The sequence below is a fragment of the Zophobas morio genome, unplaced genomic scaffold (assembly GCF_036711695.1).
Source record: "Zophobas morio isolate AGI-343-1 ecotype UQ-CSIRO unplaced genomic scaffold, CSIRO_AGI_Zmor_V1 ptg000031l, whole genome shotgun sequence".
NCBI lineage: Eukaryota > Metazoa > Arthropoda > Insecta > Coleoptera > Tenebrionidae > Zophobas > Zophobas morio.
This window is the reverse complement of record NW_026972136.1, coordinates 3917200-3932719: the sequence shown is the minus strand read 5'-3', so window position 1 is coordinate 3932719 and position 15520 is coordinate 3917200. Positions and strand designations below refer to the sequence as shown.

Below are 15520 nucleotides of genomic sequence, written 5' to 3'. Positions count from 1 at the left end.
GAATTTTTCAATTTTTTGATTTCTCGATAGATATTTAATTTTTCAAATTTTCGATCTTTCAGTGTTACAGTTTTTCGCCTTTTTAATTTTGACGATTCTTTAATGTCTAACATTTTTCGATTCGTTTTTGCTTGCTTCCCATTTTTCAGTTCATTAATTTTTTCGATTTTTAAATTTCACGATTTTTCACTGTTTCAATTTTTCGTGTTTTCAGTACTTCGATTTGCAATTTTTTCCGTTTTTAGTTTTTCGATTTTTCAATTTTTCAACTTTTCGAATAAAAGAAATGGAAAAATTGCTAAATCGAAGACTTGAAAATGAAAAAGCGAAAATGTAATAAAAAAATTGCAAAGAAGAACTTGAAAAATTTTGGATTTTTTGATATTTGAATTTTCTGTTTTTTCATTTTTTTTATTTTTCAGTTTCTTATTCTTTAGTTTTTTTACGTTTCAATTTTTTCACTTTTCGGTTTTTTAATTTCTGGAGTTTTCGATTTTTCGATTTTCCGGAAGATTTTTCAATTTTTAGAATTTTCAATTTTCGATTTTTTCATTTCCAATTTGTTGATTTTTTGATGGTTTGTATTCGATTTTTAAATTTTTTGGATTCTCCAATCTTTCGCTTCATTAATTTTTTCGATTTTTAAGTTTCTTGATTTTTAGTTTTCAATTTTGCGATTTTTAGATTTTCTCATTTTTTTGATTTTGCAGTTTTTTCAACTTTTCGAATAAAGAAGTGAAAAAAATGCAAAATTGGAAAATTGAAAAATCTAAGAATTGGAAATCAAGAACTTGAAAAAGTGAGGAAACGAAAAAGCGCAAAATCGAAAAAACTAAATTTGTTTTGTGAAATTAAAATATTTAAAATGAAAGAAATCGGAAAATCGGATAATAGGAAATCCAAGAATTGCAAAATTGAAGAATTTAAAAATTGAATAACCGAAAAATTGTGATATAAAATCGAGCAAATGAAAATTAAAAAATCGTGAAAATAAAAATGAAAAATATAAATCAAAAACTGGAAAAATTGAGGAAACGAAAAATTGGAAAGCCGAAAAATTCAAAATTGAGACACTGAAAAATCGAAAAATGGAAAATTGTAATATCGATAAATTGAAAACTATGAATGTAGAGAAACTGAAATATTGAAAAGATTACAAGTTGAAAAAACGAAAAATTATGAAATGAAAAAAAATATCGTAAAATGGAAAAATTTAAAAATTTAAGAAAATGAAAAACGAAACATTGTGAAATCAAAAATTTGGTCGACAACATTTTTGCAAGGACCCATATCAATTTTTGGTTAGCATTTTACAATCTACAAAAAAAAAACCTGCAAAACTTGACAACAACCGGTCCAGTAGTTTCAGAGAATATGCGTCCAATCAAAAATTGATATAGACGACACATAGACGGAAACGGGAGACCACTTTTTTCGCACTCTAGAGGTCATGAATCGTCGAGAAAACATGGAAGCGTACGCTCAAGATGAAAAAATTAAGATACCAAACTGCGCGGATGATCAATGATTACATTTGGCACTAGTTACACTAAGTCATTGTGGACAGTTTTACCATGGAAACATTGATATTTTGAGGTTAGCTATGAAAATTTTGTTTCCGAAGTCTTGAGTGAGTGCATTTAAAAATAAAAATCTTATTTCAAGAGTACTTATTTTTACTTGAAACCAATTGATTTGTAGAAAAAGTATTTGAAGGACGGAAGTGCTGCGATTTAAGTTTTATGGTAGGTTATGACGCGGCCTTGACATTATTAGCGAAACCATCATCAGGGTTTTTTGGGTACTAAAATTGTTTTATTGTTCATTTATTACATTAAAACTGTTAAATATACAAAGTAAAGTAATTCACTACAAATAACAAACGAAACATTCGCTGGCTTAGTTCACATTTTAAAAATTAATTCTTTTTTTTTTTCTTGAATGTGTCAAAATTTGTTCCATGTTTGCTAGGATCGGAAGCCTTATTTTTTTATTATTATTTTAAGAGAGCTGAACTTCCGTTGATTACAGTTTTTCATTGGGTTGTTGCCATTCAAAACGGTGTTCATAACCTCATAATTTTACAAATTACTGCTAAAAATTTCCAAAACACCTATAATCTGGTAGAAATGTGTCGTTCAAAACACGTGACGGCGCAGTTTGACCCTCGAAAAGTCGGCGCAGTTGGAATGCGTTTTTATAGGTGTGTGTTGAGCGTACATTATATATGATTTTAAGTTTTCTAAAAGTGATAATAATATCATACCTTAACCAATTTATGGCTTTTGTTACATTTTGGCGATAGTAGGTGGGGTATTTATATCTAATAAATCATTTTCATTATCACTCTCATCATATGACTTCTAAATTTAAAATTATCTCAATTGTTATCTCAACGTTTGTAAGATCTGCTATGATACCACTCGATACTAGCAATGGAATTAATCATCAGAACACGGAAAACATTCTTAGTGCCTGAGTTTTATTGTTCGGATTTAGGACCTTTGAAAAACAGAATTTTCTACCTGGTAAAGCCCTAGGACTTAGCCTAGGGCTTTACCAGGTAGAAAACGGGTGAAAGTCGGGTTTTAAATTTGCCAACACCTGAAAGTTTTCTTCTCCGAACACAGAAAAGTTAATGTCGAGGTGGCATTAAATCATCATTAATCGCATAATTTTAAATCTCGAACGTAATAATACCAGTAGAGTCCAGCAGTTCGAGATGTCAAAGGTTACATCAACATTTGTTGGAAATCTGTGGCGTACATTTCACTTGACTTACATTTTTGTTATTTTTTAAAAATATATATTTGTGCGAATGATATGTATCATGGTTGTTTTTTTTAAATGAGCGTGGACCGATAAGATCTTTGTCTTTCCGTAAAAGTACGGGTGTATTAAATCCTGAATAATTATAATAAATTATGATTCACTTTTCCGGAAATGTTTAAACAAAGTAGTTGCGTGTTCCTATCGTCGAGGAAATTGTAGACTCATCATTTTGTGAGGAATCAGTTTCATCACCAAGGTCATAGTTTGTAAAATAGACAGATTTACCCAAAGTTATTTTTTGTTCCTCAGTTTTTTGCATTTTTACAAAAATATTTATTTTGTAGCTCTTCATTCTAATTTAAGAGCAATCAAAAATCTTCGGCTCAAAATGCATAAATGCATACATAGTTGATGGTTTTTCTGACCGTTGCGCGCAACTGACCAGTAAGTCTTTTTGATATCAGTGGTTATAATTCTTCGCATTTAATCTTTCTTTGTTATTTTTTACGTACGATAAATTATCAGATTATCGGCTTCTTACATGATTTCTAAATTTATTTGTTTTAAGATGTAGGTATCAAGATATCACCCAATTGAAGCTGATTACAAAGAGACAATTTTTTGTTGTCTGGGTTCCATTGTTTGAACCTAGATTTCAACAAGAATGTAGCGTGAAAATTCCATTAGAAATATGTATTTATTTTCACCACTCGACGATTTCAATTAAATTCTCGACCCCGTAATGTAGAAAATCGTCTTTAATCAAACTTCAGCAGCTACTTGTGTACAATAACGAACATTTTTTTTTATAAAAATAAATCATAAACATCCCGTAGGCCGCAAGTGTTTTTCCAATAATTTCCATCCGACCTACGCCAACGCAAATCCTTCTCAGGAGTCTTAAAGCTACAAACGGCCCCGACTTTGGTTATTTTTGTTCGCATTAGTTTACCAGAAACAGCATGAATCCCGCCTGCGGAAAATTAACCGCTGAGAATTTTCTACCTGTGGAACCCTAAGAAGTAGCGGTAAAAGTTGGGGATTAAGTCGAAAAGCCGACTTTCGTGCGACTTTAAATACGACCGTCAATCATCAGCAATGCTTTTATTGTTAGATAACGAATATGCTAAATTGGTAGTTAAAAGTGACAGGTTCATATGTATCGCGTGGTTTAATATCGCTAAGTAATAATAAGAGTCAAGGTGCACTTTGGTATGTACATACATACATAGAGGGCGAGTTGTTCAACAACCACAGACATACGTACATTCAGAGATAAATAAACTTGGGTTGTAATAATGATAATTATGAATCACCCTTCCCGAAATTGTAAACAAAATATTTTCAACTTCCTATCGTTCGAATCATTAAATTTTTCGATTTTTCGGTTTTTTTATTTTTCGACCTACAATTTTTCAATTTTCGAGTACATATTCGATTTTCCATTTTCTGATTTTACGATTTTTCGATTTGCGATTTTTCGATTTTCGTTTTTCCGATTTTGTGGTTTTTCGATTTTTCTGTTTGTTTCAGTTTTTATGGTTCTGCGATTTGTTTTATTTTTTCATTTTTCGATGATTTTACTTTCCGATAGTTTTTTTTCATTTTTCGATTTGGGATTTTTCAATTTTTCGGTTTTTTAATTTTTCGAGTCTCGATATTTCGATTTTCGATTTTTCAGATTTGTGGATTTGTGTCCGTTTTTTCGATTTTTAGAATATTGATTAATCGAATTTTCGATTTTTAAGCATTTCGATTTTTCCATTTTTAGATATTTTTCGATTTTTTTAATTTTTCGATTTTTCTGTTCGTCAGTTTTAGACTTTGCAATTTTTACTTCTCCACTTTTCCATTATTTTAGTTTCGGATTATTCGATTTTTGAATTTTCGTTTTTTTTTCATTTTTCGATTTCCGATTTTTTAATTTTTCGATTTTTCGGTTTTTTAATTTGTCGATTCTCGATATTTCGATTTTCGATTTTCCAATCTCCGATTTTTCAATTTCCAGTTTTCGATTTTCCACTTTATGATTTTACGAGTTTTCGATTTTTCTGTTCGTCACTTTTTAGGCTTTGAAATTTGTTTACTTTTGGATTTTACTGTGATTTATCATTGCAGTAATATTTTTTAGATTCACTTATACAGGCTGTCTCAAAAAAAGATCACTTCGATTTTCGATTTTTCGTTTTTTCGACCAACCGTTTCATCTAATTAGATTTTTCAGTTTCCATTTTTCTATCAACTTTTCGAGTTTTCGGTTTTTCCGTTTTTCGATTTGTTGATTTTTCTGTTGGTCAGTTTTTAGACTTTGCTGCAATTTTTTTGCATTTTTCGATTATATTTTACTTTCGGATTTTTTTGATTTTTGAATTTTCGATTTTACGTTTTTTTAATTCTTCTATTCTCGATTTTTCGATTTTCCATTGGTCATTAAATTTTTCGATTTTTCGGTTTTTTAATTTTTCGACCTACAATTTTTCAATTTTCGAGTATTCGATTTTCCATTTTCTGATTTTACGATTTTTCGATTTGCGATTTTTCGATTTTCGTTTTTCCGATTTTGTGGTTTTTCGATTTTTCTATTTGTTTCAGTTTTTATGGATCTGGGATTTGTTTTATTTTTTAATTTTTCGATCATTTTACTTTCCGATAGTTTGATTTTTGAATTTTTGGTTTTTTCATTTTTCGATTTGGGATTTTTCAATTTTTCGATTTTTTAATTTTTCGAGTCTCGATATTTCGATTTTCGATTTTTCAGATTTGTGGATTTGTGTCCGTTTTTTCGATTTTTAGAATATTGATTAATCGAATTTTCGATTTTTGAGCATTTCGATTTTTCCATTTTTAGATATTTTTCGATTTTTTTTAATTTTTCGATTTTTCTGTTCGTCAGTTTTAGACTTTGCAATTTTTACTTTTCCACTTTTCTATTATTTTAGTTTCGGATTATTCGATTTTTGAATTGTGTTTTTTTTTCATTTTTCGATTTCCGATTTTTTAATATGTCGATTCTCGATATTTCGATTTTTCAATTTCCAGTTTTCGATTTTCCACTTTATGATTTTACGAGTTTTCGATTTTTCTGTTCGTCACTTTTTAGGCTTTGAAATTTGTTTACTTTTCGATTTTTGAATTGTCGACTTTTAGAGTTTTCAACATTATGAATTTTCGAATTTTCTGTTTTCCTATTTTGCGATTTTTGAATTTTCCATTTTTCGATTTTTTGATTTTTCAATTTTCGGTTTTTCAATCTTGCAAATTTCCGATTTTTCAGATTTGTGAATTTCCGGTTTTTCGATCGACCTACGTATTATATTCATTGAATTTTCGATTTTCGGTTTTTCCATTTTTAGATTTTCGATTTTTCAGTTTTGTATTTTCAGATTTTCTGTTTTTCGCATATCTGATTCATCAAATTTTCGATTTTTCGGCTTTTCGATTTTCCGAATTTTCGAGTTTCAATTTTCAGATTTTTGATTTTTCGATTTTCCTTTTTGAATCTTTGGACTTTTCGGTTTTGATTTTTCGAATTTTTGATTTTTAATTTTTCCATTCTTCGGTTTTTAGACTTCAATTTCTTTTAAATTTTTCGATATTCTATTTTCCGCTTTTCAGAATTTTCGATTTTCAGTTTTCAGACTTTCGACCATTAAAATTTTGGATATTTCGGTTTTACGATTTTTCGATTTTTAGAAAATTTGAGTAGTCGAATTTCCGATTCTTCAATTCATCGATTTTTCTATGTTCAATTTTTCAATTTAAATTTTGTGATGTTCAATTTGTCCATTGTCGATTTTTAGAATTTTCGGTTTTTCAATTTTTCCATTCTCACCTTTTAGACTTCAATTTTGTTTCTTTCCGATTTTTTGGTTTTCGATTTTCCAATTTTCAGAATTTCCAAGTTTCTTTATTCAGATTTTCGATTTTCCACTTTTGCGATTTTAGATTTTTCGAATTTTTGTTTTTCCAATTTTTTGCTTTTTCGATTTTTCTGTTCGTTTCAGTTTTAAGGCTTTGCAATTTTTTTCTACTTTACATATTTTGATTATTTTAATTTCCGATTTTTTTTAATTTTTGTTTTTGATTTTTTTAATTTTCAGTATTACAAATTTTTGACTTTTCGATTTTTTGGTTATCCATTTTTAGATTTTCGATTTTTTTGTATTTTTCGATTTTCTGTTTTTTGCATTAGTGAATTTCAGTTTTTCCGATTTTCGATTTGCCGCATATTAATCAAATTTTCGAAAAAGTTACCATGCTTACAAAAACTTTAAAACATCTACAACATTTCAAAGTATTCAGTTTTGCTATTCTTGATTTCTTCAATAAAACAAATTGACTCAGTCATTAGCTTTTTTGAGACACCCTGTATAACCAAATCTAAAAAAATATTAATGCAGTGATTAATCACAAGTATAAAAACTCATCATATTTTATACATTTAAGATAGGATTTATTCTGCAAAATTTTGAGGTGACGTCATAAATTTTTTAGAGGGGATAAGCAAATATATTTTAATAAAAAATGTATCATGTTTATCATGACTTTAAAACATCTGCAAGATTTCAAAGTATTCGATTTTGCAAATTCAAAATTAAATTGCAAAATATTGTTTTATAATTTTGATTTTTTTTCCAAAAATCTGGACGTTTCGGATAAAAATTCAACACGGAGTCATAAACTACATGTGTAGGACTATGTTACTGTATGCAATTTAAAACCCATTCACTATGCATAAATTTGAAGTGACGTCATCACATTATTGGTGGGGATGATTAGACAAATTTAATAATTTTGCGACATTTATGAAAAAAATATCAGTTAACAAAAATGGCACGTTTTTATTATTATGCCAGTTACATGTCACTCAATGACAATATCGTTTTTTTTTTTTATTTATTTATTATGAACATTTAAAAGTATTTTATTTGACAAAGTCGTTACTCACGAACGAAAGTGACCATTATTTTATGGGAACAACTACCTGCCAGATCTTCTCCGACAAATTCCAGAGAACTGGCGTGAGCCATAAATATTTCTTACCAAATGTAACTACTGTCCGTCCCGTTATTGTCAATAAAATTTTATAGAGTAAAATGTAAATTTCGTTGTAGTTTGAGCCTACCTGAAATTCTGCCCTTGAAGGATTTGGACCGCCTTCTTCGGTGAGGCATAGGCTCAAAACATTTGCGTGCGATTGTACATAGAGGGCGAGTTGTTCAACAACCACAGACATACGTACATTCAGAGATAAATACACCTGGCTTGTAATAATAATAATTATGAATCACCCTTCCCGAAATTGTAAACAAAATATTTTCAACTTCCTCTCGTTCGAAAATTATGTGTACACAGTGTGGTAAAGAGCATTTTATCACTATATCTTATGGTGGTACTCACATTTTTTGTTGTTATGTTTTTTCGTGGTATTGTTTTTGAGAATTTTGTTTTGTATGTATATTAGACTTTCCGATTGACTAAATTTTATTTTCGGTGTATTTGATAACCGTGTCGGATATTGCAAAATAGTAATCCTCTTGTAACTAATCTCGACGACATTGTTCATAAAAATTAATGTTTATTGGTGTATTTTTACGAGGTTGTTATTTCCATTTAAATGTATGGTTTGATTTCGTACTATTCATTAATATTAATTTGCTACGGACGTAATAGCAGCGGAAATTTTCCTAGTTGTCTTTTGCGAACAATTTCAGTGTTTTGTTTTGTAGTCACTGATAGTGTTAGGTCAGGGTTCCTAGGGTCCAAACAAACCTTGGACCGCTTCTGCACTAGACTCATCGTCCCAAATTTTCAAAACAATAGAATTTGATCTAGATAACCAAAATATCCGGTCCGATAATCCACCTACTTCATACAAAGACGTAAATCTTATCACCTCTTGATCGCAATATTGGAAAAAAGTAGACTTTGTGGTAGATAAAACGGTCGAACACGTGCAGCAAATCGATTTTAGAACACCTCTAACTGCCCCTAAATCCTTCCAAGGAAGCTATTGTTTATAATTCTACCTGTAAACCTCACTCCGTTATAAACCGGCTGTCCCAAACAAATCTTTCTGCAGCCGTCTGTCTGAAGGTCACCCTTATCAATAAGTGTGTGGCTGTTTCCAAGCCTCTGATTGGCCGCAAAATCGCAATCACAGCCTCTTCAACTAATCACAGCCTCACATGTACCAAACCTCATGTCAAAGTGCATTTTGTCCCAGACCCTGATCCTTCAGCTTCACTAATCATAGCCGGTAATCAGCGACCGTCCCCCCACCTTTTCGAGCAGACATATCTATAGAGTGATAGCGCTGTCCGAGCTAGTAAATCCTCGACAGCTGGTGGAGTTCCCGCCATTAGTCAGAACGCGCAGCGGTGAGCTGTAAGGCATGTGCTAAACCAAAGTGACTGTGTTAAGTGATCTTATTTATATTTTCATAAGTGATTAAATTATTAAGCAAAATTGTGATAAATAACGAGATGTACGAACAAGAGTTAGCTCCGGCGTCCATACCGGACGTCCTGGAGGAATGCATTTACCTTATCAAGGAACTAATGAAGGTAAGGGTTTATGTAACCACGACCACATGTGACTTTGGCTAAAATTATAACGACGCTCTAGAAAGCCTAGCAATGAAAGTTTAATTAGAAAGCGCCAGATCGCTAAAAAATTCAACGCGTGAGTCACCGTCTAACTCTTTAATTATTAAATTAGCGCTGAAGACCCAGGGGTCGTGGCAATAATGTGTCGTTCGAAAATCCAAATCCAAGGTTCGATTACCACGGAATGTGAAAGTTTTTGCCCGCTTTTTGTTACCGTTAGCGAGATAAGTAGCGGAAGCGTCTCCCCCATCTCTAGCCTGGAACATTTGCGATAACGCGACTTAAGTACCTCGGTTAAGTAACTTCTGCAAACAGATTGAGCAACATGGCGTAACACAAATTTGTGATCGAGATTTTCGGTATTCACATGCCAATTCCGTGTTGTCTCCATGGCCGGAGTGACGTCACTCGACTTAAATTAAGTAAGTGCAGCGCGGACACAGTTACATCACGCTTCTGCTGAATTATCGTCATCGTGACGTCATGAGCGATAAAACTTTGAACCTTGTGATTCCCGACTAGCAACCAGAGATAACGCTTTTTCTATCTACGGAAAAATGGCACGGAGTGAAAGGAAAAGTTCTTGTTTTTGGCGCTGGAGGTGGTTTATTGTGACTGGTTGAACCTGTTAAGAATCGGAACGTCATGATGATTGGTCATTTTTACAAAGTCATCGTGAAACGGATTTTTTTGTAAAATAATGAAAACTTTGAGTACAATGTGTGTCTGATGCAACTGCGTGAATTGTTGCTTTCACTGATAAATATTTGAAAGAGTAAATAGAGCAGTTCAAAGTTTATGGGGAAAGTCATTCGACTTTTGAATGTAAGAATCGAAGGGGTTTGGTTTGGGTTAATAAACTTGGAAGAGGTGGAAATGAGGTCGTGTTTTATGGTTCATAATCGATACCATCTAGGTCAAATATTTGTAGGCGAGAATTGTTTGTTTAGGGATTAGGTTAGCTAGTCATGATATTTATTGGTTGGAATGTGCCAACGAAATTAACTCTGGAATCCACGCATTTACCCGTTTGGTTAATTCAGGCTTGACGGTTATGGGTGCTCGAGAGCTTAGTTCCCCTTGTTACTACCAAGCGATAATCAGAGCATATGTGATAACGTAAATTTTAGATGTGACCCGTTTTCTTATCTTTCGGCATTCCCAAAGCCCTAACTTCCTGTTTGTTTTGTTTCCTAAGCGCAAGCTTAGCTTCATGTGGTTTATGAACCCGTGTTCAGTTTTACCCTAGACATTTAAATGTTCTTTTGTGGGAAAAAATTCAAAATTGTGCTTTACATTTTGACTTTGAAAATTCAAAACTGAATGATTTGAAATGACGCAAACGTTTAAAATTTACTTATCGTTAATTAAAATCTATTCGTTTATGGTCTTCCCAAAAAATGATCGTCATGCTACAATTTTACATAATAAATGTTCTTTAAATTTTATAAAATGATGTTCTCCTGCGTAAGTGATTTTTTAATCTAAAACCTTATAGGGAGTCCCAACTGCCTTTTTTAAAAATATAGAACCTTCTTGGGAGTTCCAACTGTATTTTTTTAGAATGTTAAACCTTCACTCGGGCACTAACTGTATTTTTTAAGAATGTGGAACTTTTTCTGGAGCTCCAACTGTCTTTTTTTATGTAAAACGTTGTCCGGAGTCCCAACTGTCTCTTTTAAAGATGTGAAACCTTCTCAGGGGTCCCAACTGTCTTTTTTAAAAATGTGAAACCTTCTCGGAGACTCCCAACTGTTTTTTTTTTTTATGTAAAACCTTGTCGGGAGTCCCAACTGTGATTTGTAAAAATGTGAAACCTTCTTGGGGGTCGCAACTGTTTTTTTTATCTAAAATCTTCTCGGGAGTCCCAACTGTTCTTTTTTTTAAATTGAAACCTTCTCGGGGGTCGCAACTGTTTTTTTTAATGTAAAACCTTGTCGGGAGTCCCAACTGTCTTTTGTAAAAATGTGAAACCTTCTCGGGGGTCGCAACTGTTTTTTTTTAATTGTAAAACCTAGTCGTGAGCCCCAACTGTCTTTTTTAAAAATGTGAAACCTTCTCAGGGGTCCCAACTGTATTTTTTAATATAAAACCTTGTCGAGGGTCCCAACAGTATTTTTTAAGAATGTAAAACCTTGTCGGTAGTCCCAACTGTCTTTTGTAAAAATGTGAAACCTCGGGGGTCGCAACTGTTTTCTTTTCATTGTAAAACCTTGTCGTGAGTCCCAACTGTCTTTTTTAAAAATGTGAAACCTTCTCGGGGGTCGCAATTGTTTTTTTTTTTAATTGTAAAACCTTGTCGGTAGTCCCAACTGTCTTTTGTAAAAATGTGAAACCTCGGGGGTCGCAACTGTTTTCTTTTCATTGTAAAACTTTGTCGTGAGTCCCAACTGTCTTTTTTAAAAATGTGAAACCTTCTCAGGGGTCCCAACTGTATTTTTTAAGAATGTAAAACCTTCTCGTGGGCCCCAACTGATTTTTTAATATAAAACCTTGTCGAGGGTCCCAACTGTATTTTTTAAGAATGTAAAACCTTGTCGGGAGTTCCAGCTGTCTTTTGTTAAAATGTGAAACCTTCTCGGGGGTCGCAACTGTATTTTTTAAGAATGTAAAACCTTCTCGTGGGCCCCAACTGATGTTTTAATATAAAACCTTGTCGAGGGTCCCAACTGTATTTTTTAAGAATGTAAAACCTTGTCGTGAGTCCCAACTGTCTGTTGTAGAAATGTGAAACCTTCTCGGGGTTTGCAACTGTAATTTTTTTGATATAAAACCTTGTCGTGAGTCCCAACTGTCTTTTGTTAAAATGTGAAACCTTCTCGGGGGTCGTAACTGTTTTTTTAATGTAAAACCTTGTCGGAAGTCCCAACTGTTTTTTGTAAAAATGTGAAATCTTCTCGGGAGTCCCAACTGTCTTTTGTTAAAATGTAAAACCTTCTCGTGGGCCCCAACTGATTTTTTAATATAAAACCTTGTCGAGGGTCCCAACTGTATTTTTTAAGAATGTAAAACCTTGTCGGGAGTCCCAACTGTCTCTTATTAAAATGTGAAAACTTCTCGGGGGTCGTAACTGTTCTTTCTTTTTAATGTAAAACCTAGTCGGGAGTCCCAACTGTCTTTTGTAAAAATGTGAAACCTTCTCTGGGGTCCCAACTGTTTTTTTTTAAGAATGTAAAACCTTCTCGTGGGCCCCAACTGATTTTTTAATATAAAACCTTATCGGGAGACCCAACTGTCTTTTGTAAAAATGTGAAACCTTCTCGGGGCCCCCAACTGTTCTTTCTTTTTAATGTAAAACCTTGTCAGGAGTTCCAACTGTCTTTTGTAAAAATGTGGAACCTTCTCGAGGGTCGCAACTGCTTTTTTTTAATTGTAAAACCTTGTCGTGAGTCCCAACTGTCTTTTTTAAAAATGTGAAACCTTCTCAGGGGTCCCAACTGCATTTTTTAAGAATGTAAAACCTTCTCGTGGGCCCCAATTGATTTTTGAATATAAAACCTTGTCGAGGGTCCCAACTGTATTTTTTAAGAATGTAAAACCTTGTCGGGAGTCCCACCTGTCTTTTGTAAAAATGTGAAACCTTGGGGGTCGCAACTGTTTTTTTTTAATAGTAAAACCCAGGGGCGGCTGGTGCCGGGGGGCACAAGAGCACGTGCCCCCCCAAAATTACAACGTCCACAAACACACTGGACATAGCAAAATAGTAATTTTCAATATTTAAAAAATTATCCGGAAATTTGTGTCATAATTATCAAAACTAATTTTTTTATCTCGCTCCACTTGTATAAAATGTATCAAAACTTACTTCCACTTGCATCTAAAGATGTGCCTTGGATATATGATATGTTATTTCTGATGAAATGCTGATAAAAGCCGAGCACAGAGACCGAATGGACCGAATCATGACCGATTTAGATGTTTTGTTTACACCGGTGCAATGGAAAGTACACGTCGTGGCCGCCTGATATGCGCCTGATACAACTGGCTTGTGAGCCCATTGCGATCGTGCTCTGGAGGATTGAGTTACTACTGCGGGTTTTAATTTTCCTTCTGCGCGAACACGTATGATAAATATTCTTGGATAATCTTCTCGGTAATACAGACATTCGGAAACAACTACACACCGCTTATATTAATAATATTCGGGCACATAACGCAAGGGTCGACAAAAATCGCCATATATTACGCCGATTGATAATGTGCATACAATTTTGTGGAGTGTTTGAATTTGCTTTACGTGGACATGACGAAAGTAGGGAATCACAAAATCCAGATATATTTCGAGGTCTGATTGATTTTATGGCTGAATTCGACTTTATCAGATCATTTGAAAGAAGCAACGGTTTTTAAAGGAACGCCTAAAACTGTCCAAAATGAACTTTTAGATGCCATGAACACCGAAGGCAAAAAGGTATGTGGAGAAATCCGTTTTTATTTTTATTGAATGTATTTTTGTATTTATTTCCGTCACACAATTTCGTCTATTAATTGGTAATGACAACCTGTTTTAGTTCTTCATATTTAACTCATCAATCAAATTGTGTCCCCCCATTTCAAAACGTCACCAGCCGCCACTGGTAAAACCTTGTGAGTCCCAACTGTCTTTTTTAAAAATGTGAAACCTCGGGGGTCGCAACTGTTTTTTTTTAATTGTAAAACCTTGTCGTGAGTCCCAACTGTCTTTTTTAAAAATGTGAAACCTTCTCGGGGGTAGCAACTGTTTTTTTTTTAATTGTAAAACCTTGTCGTGAGTCCCAACTGTCTTTTTTAAAAATGTGAAACCTTCTCAGGGGTTCCAAATGTTTTTTTTTTAATGTGAAACTTTCTCGAGAGTCCCAACTGTTTATTTTAAAAATGTAAAACCTTCTCGGGGCCCTAAATGTAATTTTTTTTAATATGCAACCTTCTCGGGGATCCCAACTGTTTATTTTAAAAATGTAAAACCTTCTCGGGACACCAAATATAATTTTTTTAATGTAAAACCTTGTCGGGGGTCCCAACTGTCTTTTTTAATAATGTGAAACCTTCTCGGGGGTCCCAACTGCTTATTTTAAAAATGTAAAACCTTCTCAGGGGTTCCAAATGTTTTTTTTTTAATGTGAAACCTTCTCGAGAGTCCCAACTGTTTATTTTAATAATGTAAAACCTTCTCGGGGCCCTAAATGTAATTTTTTTTAATATGCAACCTTCTCGGGGATCCCAACTGTTTATTTTAAAAATGTAAAACCTTCTCGGGGCACCAAATATAATTTTTTTAATGTAAAACCTTGTCGGGAGTTCCAACTGTGTTTTTTAAAAATGTGAAACCTTCTCGGGGGTCGCAACTGTCTTTTTTAAAAATGTGAAACCTTCTCAGGGGTCCCAACTGTATTTTTTAAAAATGTGAAACCTGCTCGGGGATCCCAACTGTATTTTAAAGAATCTAAAACCTTCTATGGGACCCCAACTGTATTTTTTAACAATGTAAAACCTTCTAGGGGGTCCCAAGTGTCTCTTTTTCTTATGAATGTAAAACCTCGGGGTCCCCAACTGCCTTTTTTTTAAGAAGGTGAAACTTTTTCAATTACATTGACTAATACTTTCGAAATATAAAACAGTAAAATTTCACAAAATCAAATTTTGTTTGACTGTACTTTCGACCAATTATTTCGTCAGTATTACTATTCCAGGCCACAGTCCTTGTTGGAAATAAAATCGCCATTAAATTCTACTTGTAGGCGTTTAAAACAAGGACACAAATGATTCACTTTGGTTTTTGATGTGTACGCCCGTAAAGTATGCAACCAACATTTCAACCATTTTAATACATCATTAAATGTAATGTCGTTCCTATGGTCTGGTCGCGTTTGTAAACTTTATTAGAGGCTAAAATACAGAATGCGTTGATCAATAGATCAGTTAAATCGATCAATTTCATGATTATCGATTGAATATTCCCTCAATTGGCGGTGTATTGTGGGTTGCATCAACGCGACTAACTTCACGTTGATTAAGTGCAATCACAAGAGTGCAATCTTTGGAATACGTTATGCCCGTTTTGCATGTTTCTTAACATCATGGATTTAAGCAAAACATACATATTCAAATTTAAAAATTTGTCTTTATTTAGTGTCAGTGAAAGCTCCCTTGGACCAAGTGGA

The 15520-nt window shown here is 33.1% G+C and overlaps 1 protein-coding gene across 5 annotated transcripts in view; it reads left to right on the top strand.

Moving 5' to 3' along the window:
• The window catches only part of LOC135139182 (mitochondrial adenyl nucleotide antiporter SLC25A25), a 63435-nt gene that overhangs the window by 46095 nt on the left and 1820 nt on the right, over positions 1–15520 (top strand). Inside the window, exon 1 of one of the 5 annotated variants that reach the window (XM_064069305.1) lies at positions 9054–9338. The exons of 3 other annotated variants lie outside the window; for them this stretch is intronic. In XM_064069305.1, the coding sequence (XP_063925375.1) occupies positions 9258–9338 (81 nt within the window). In that variant the 5' untranslated portion in view covers positions 9054–9257. Of the gene's footprint in view, positions 1–9053; positions 9339–12834; positions 13792–15520 lie in introns of those variants that run through there. One more of the 5 variants, XM_064069307.1, reaches the window with a different exon arrangement.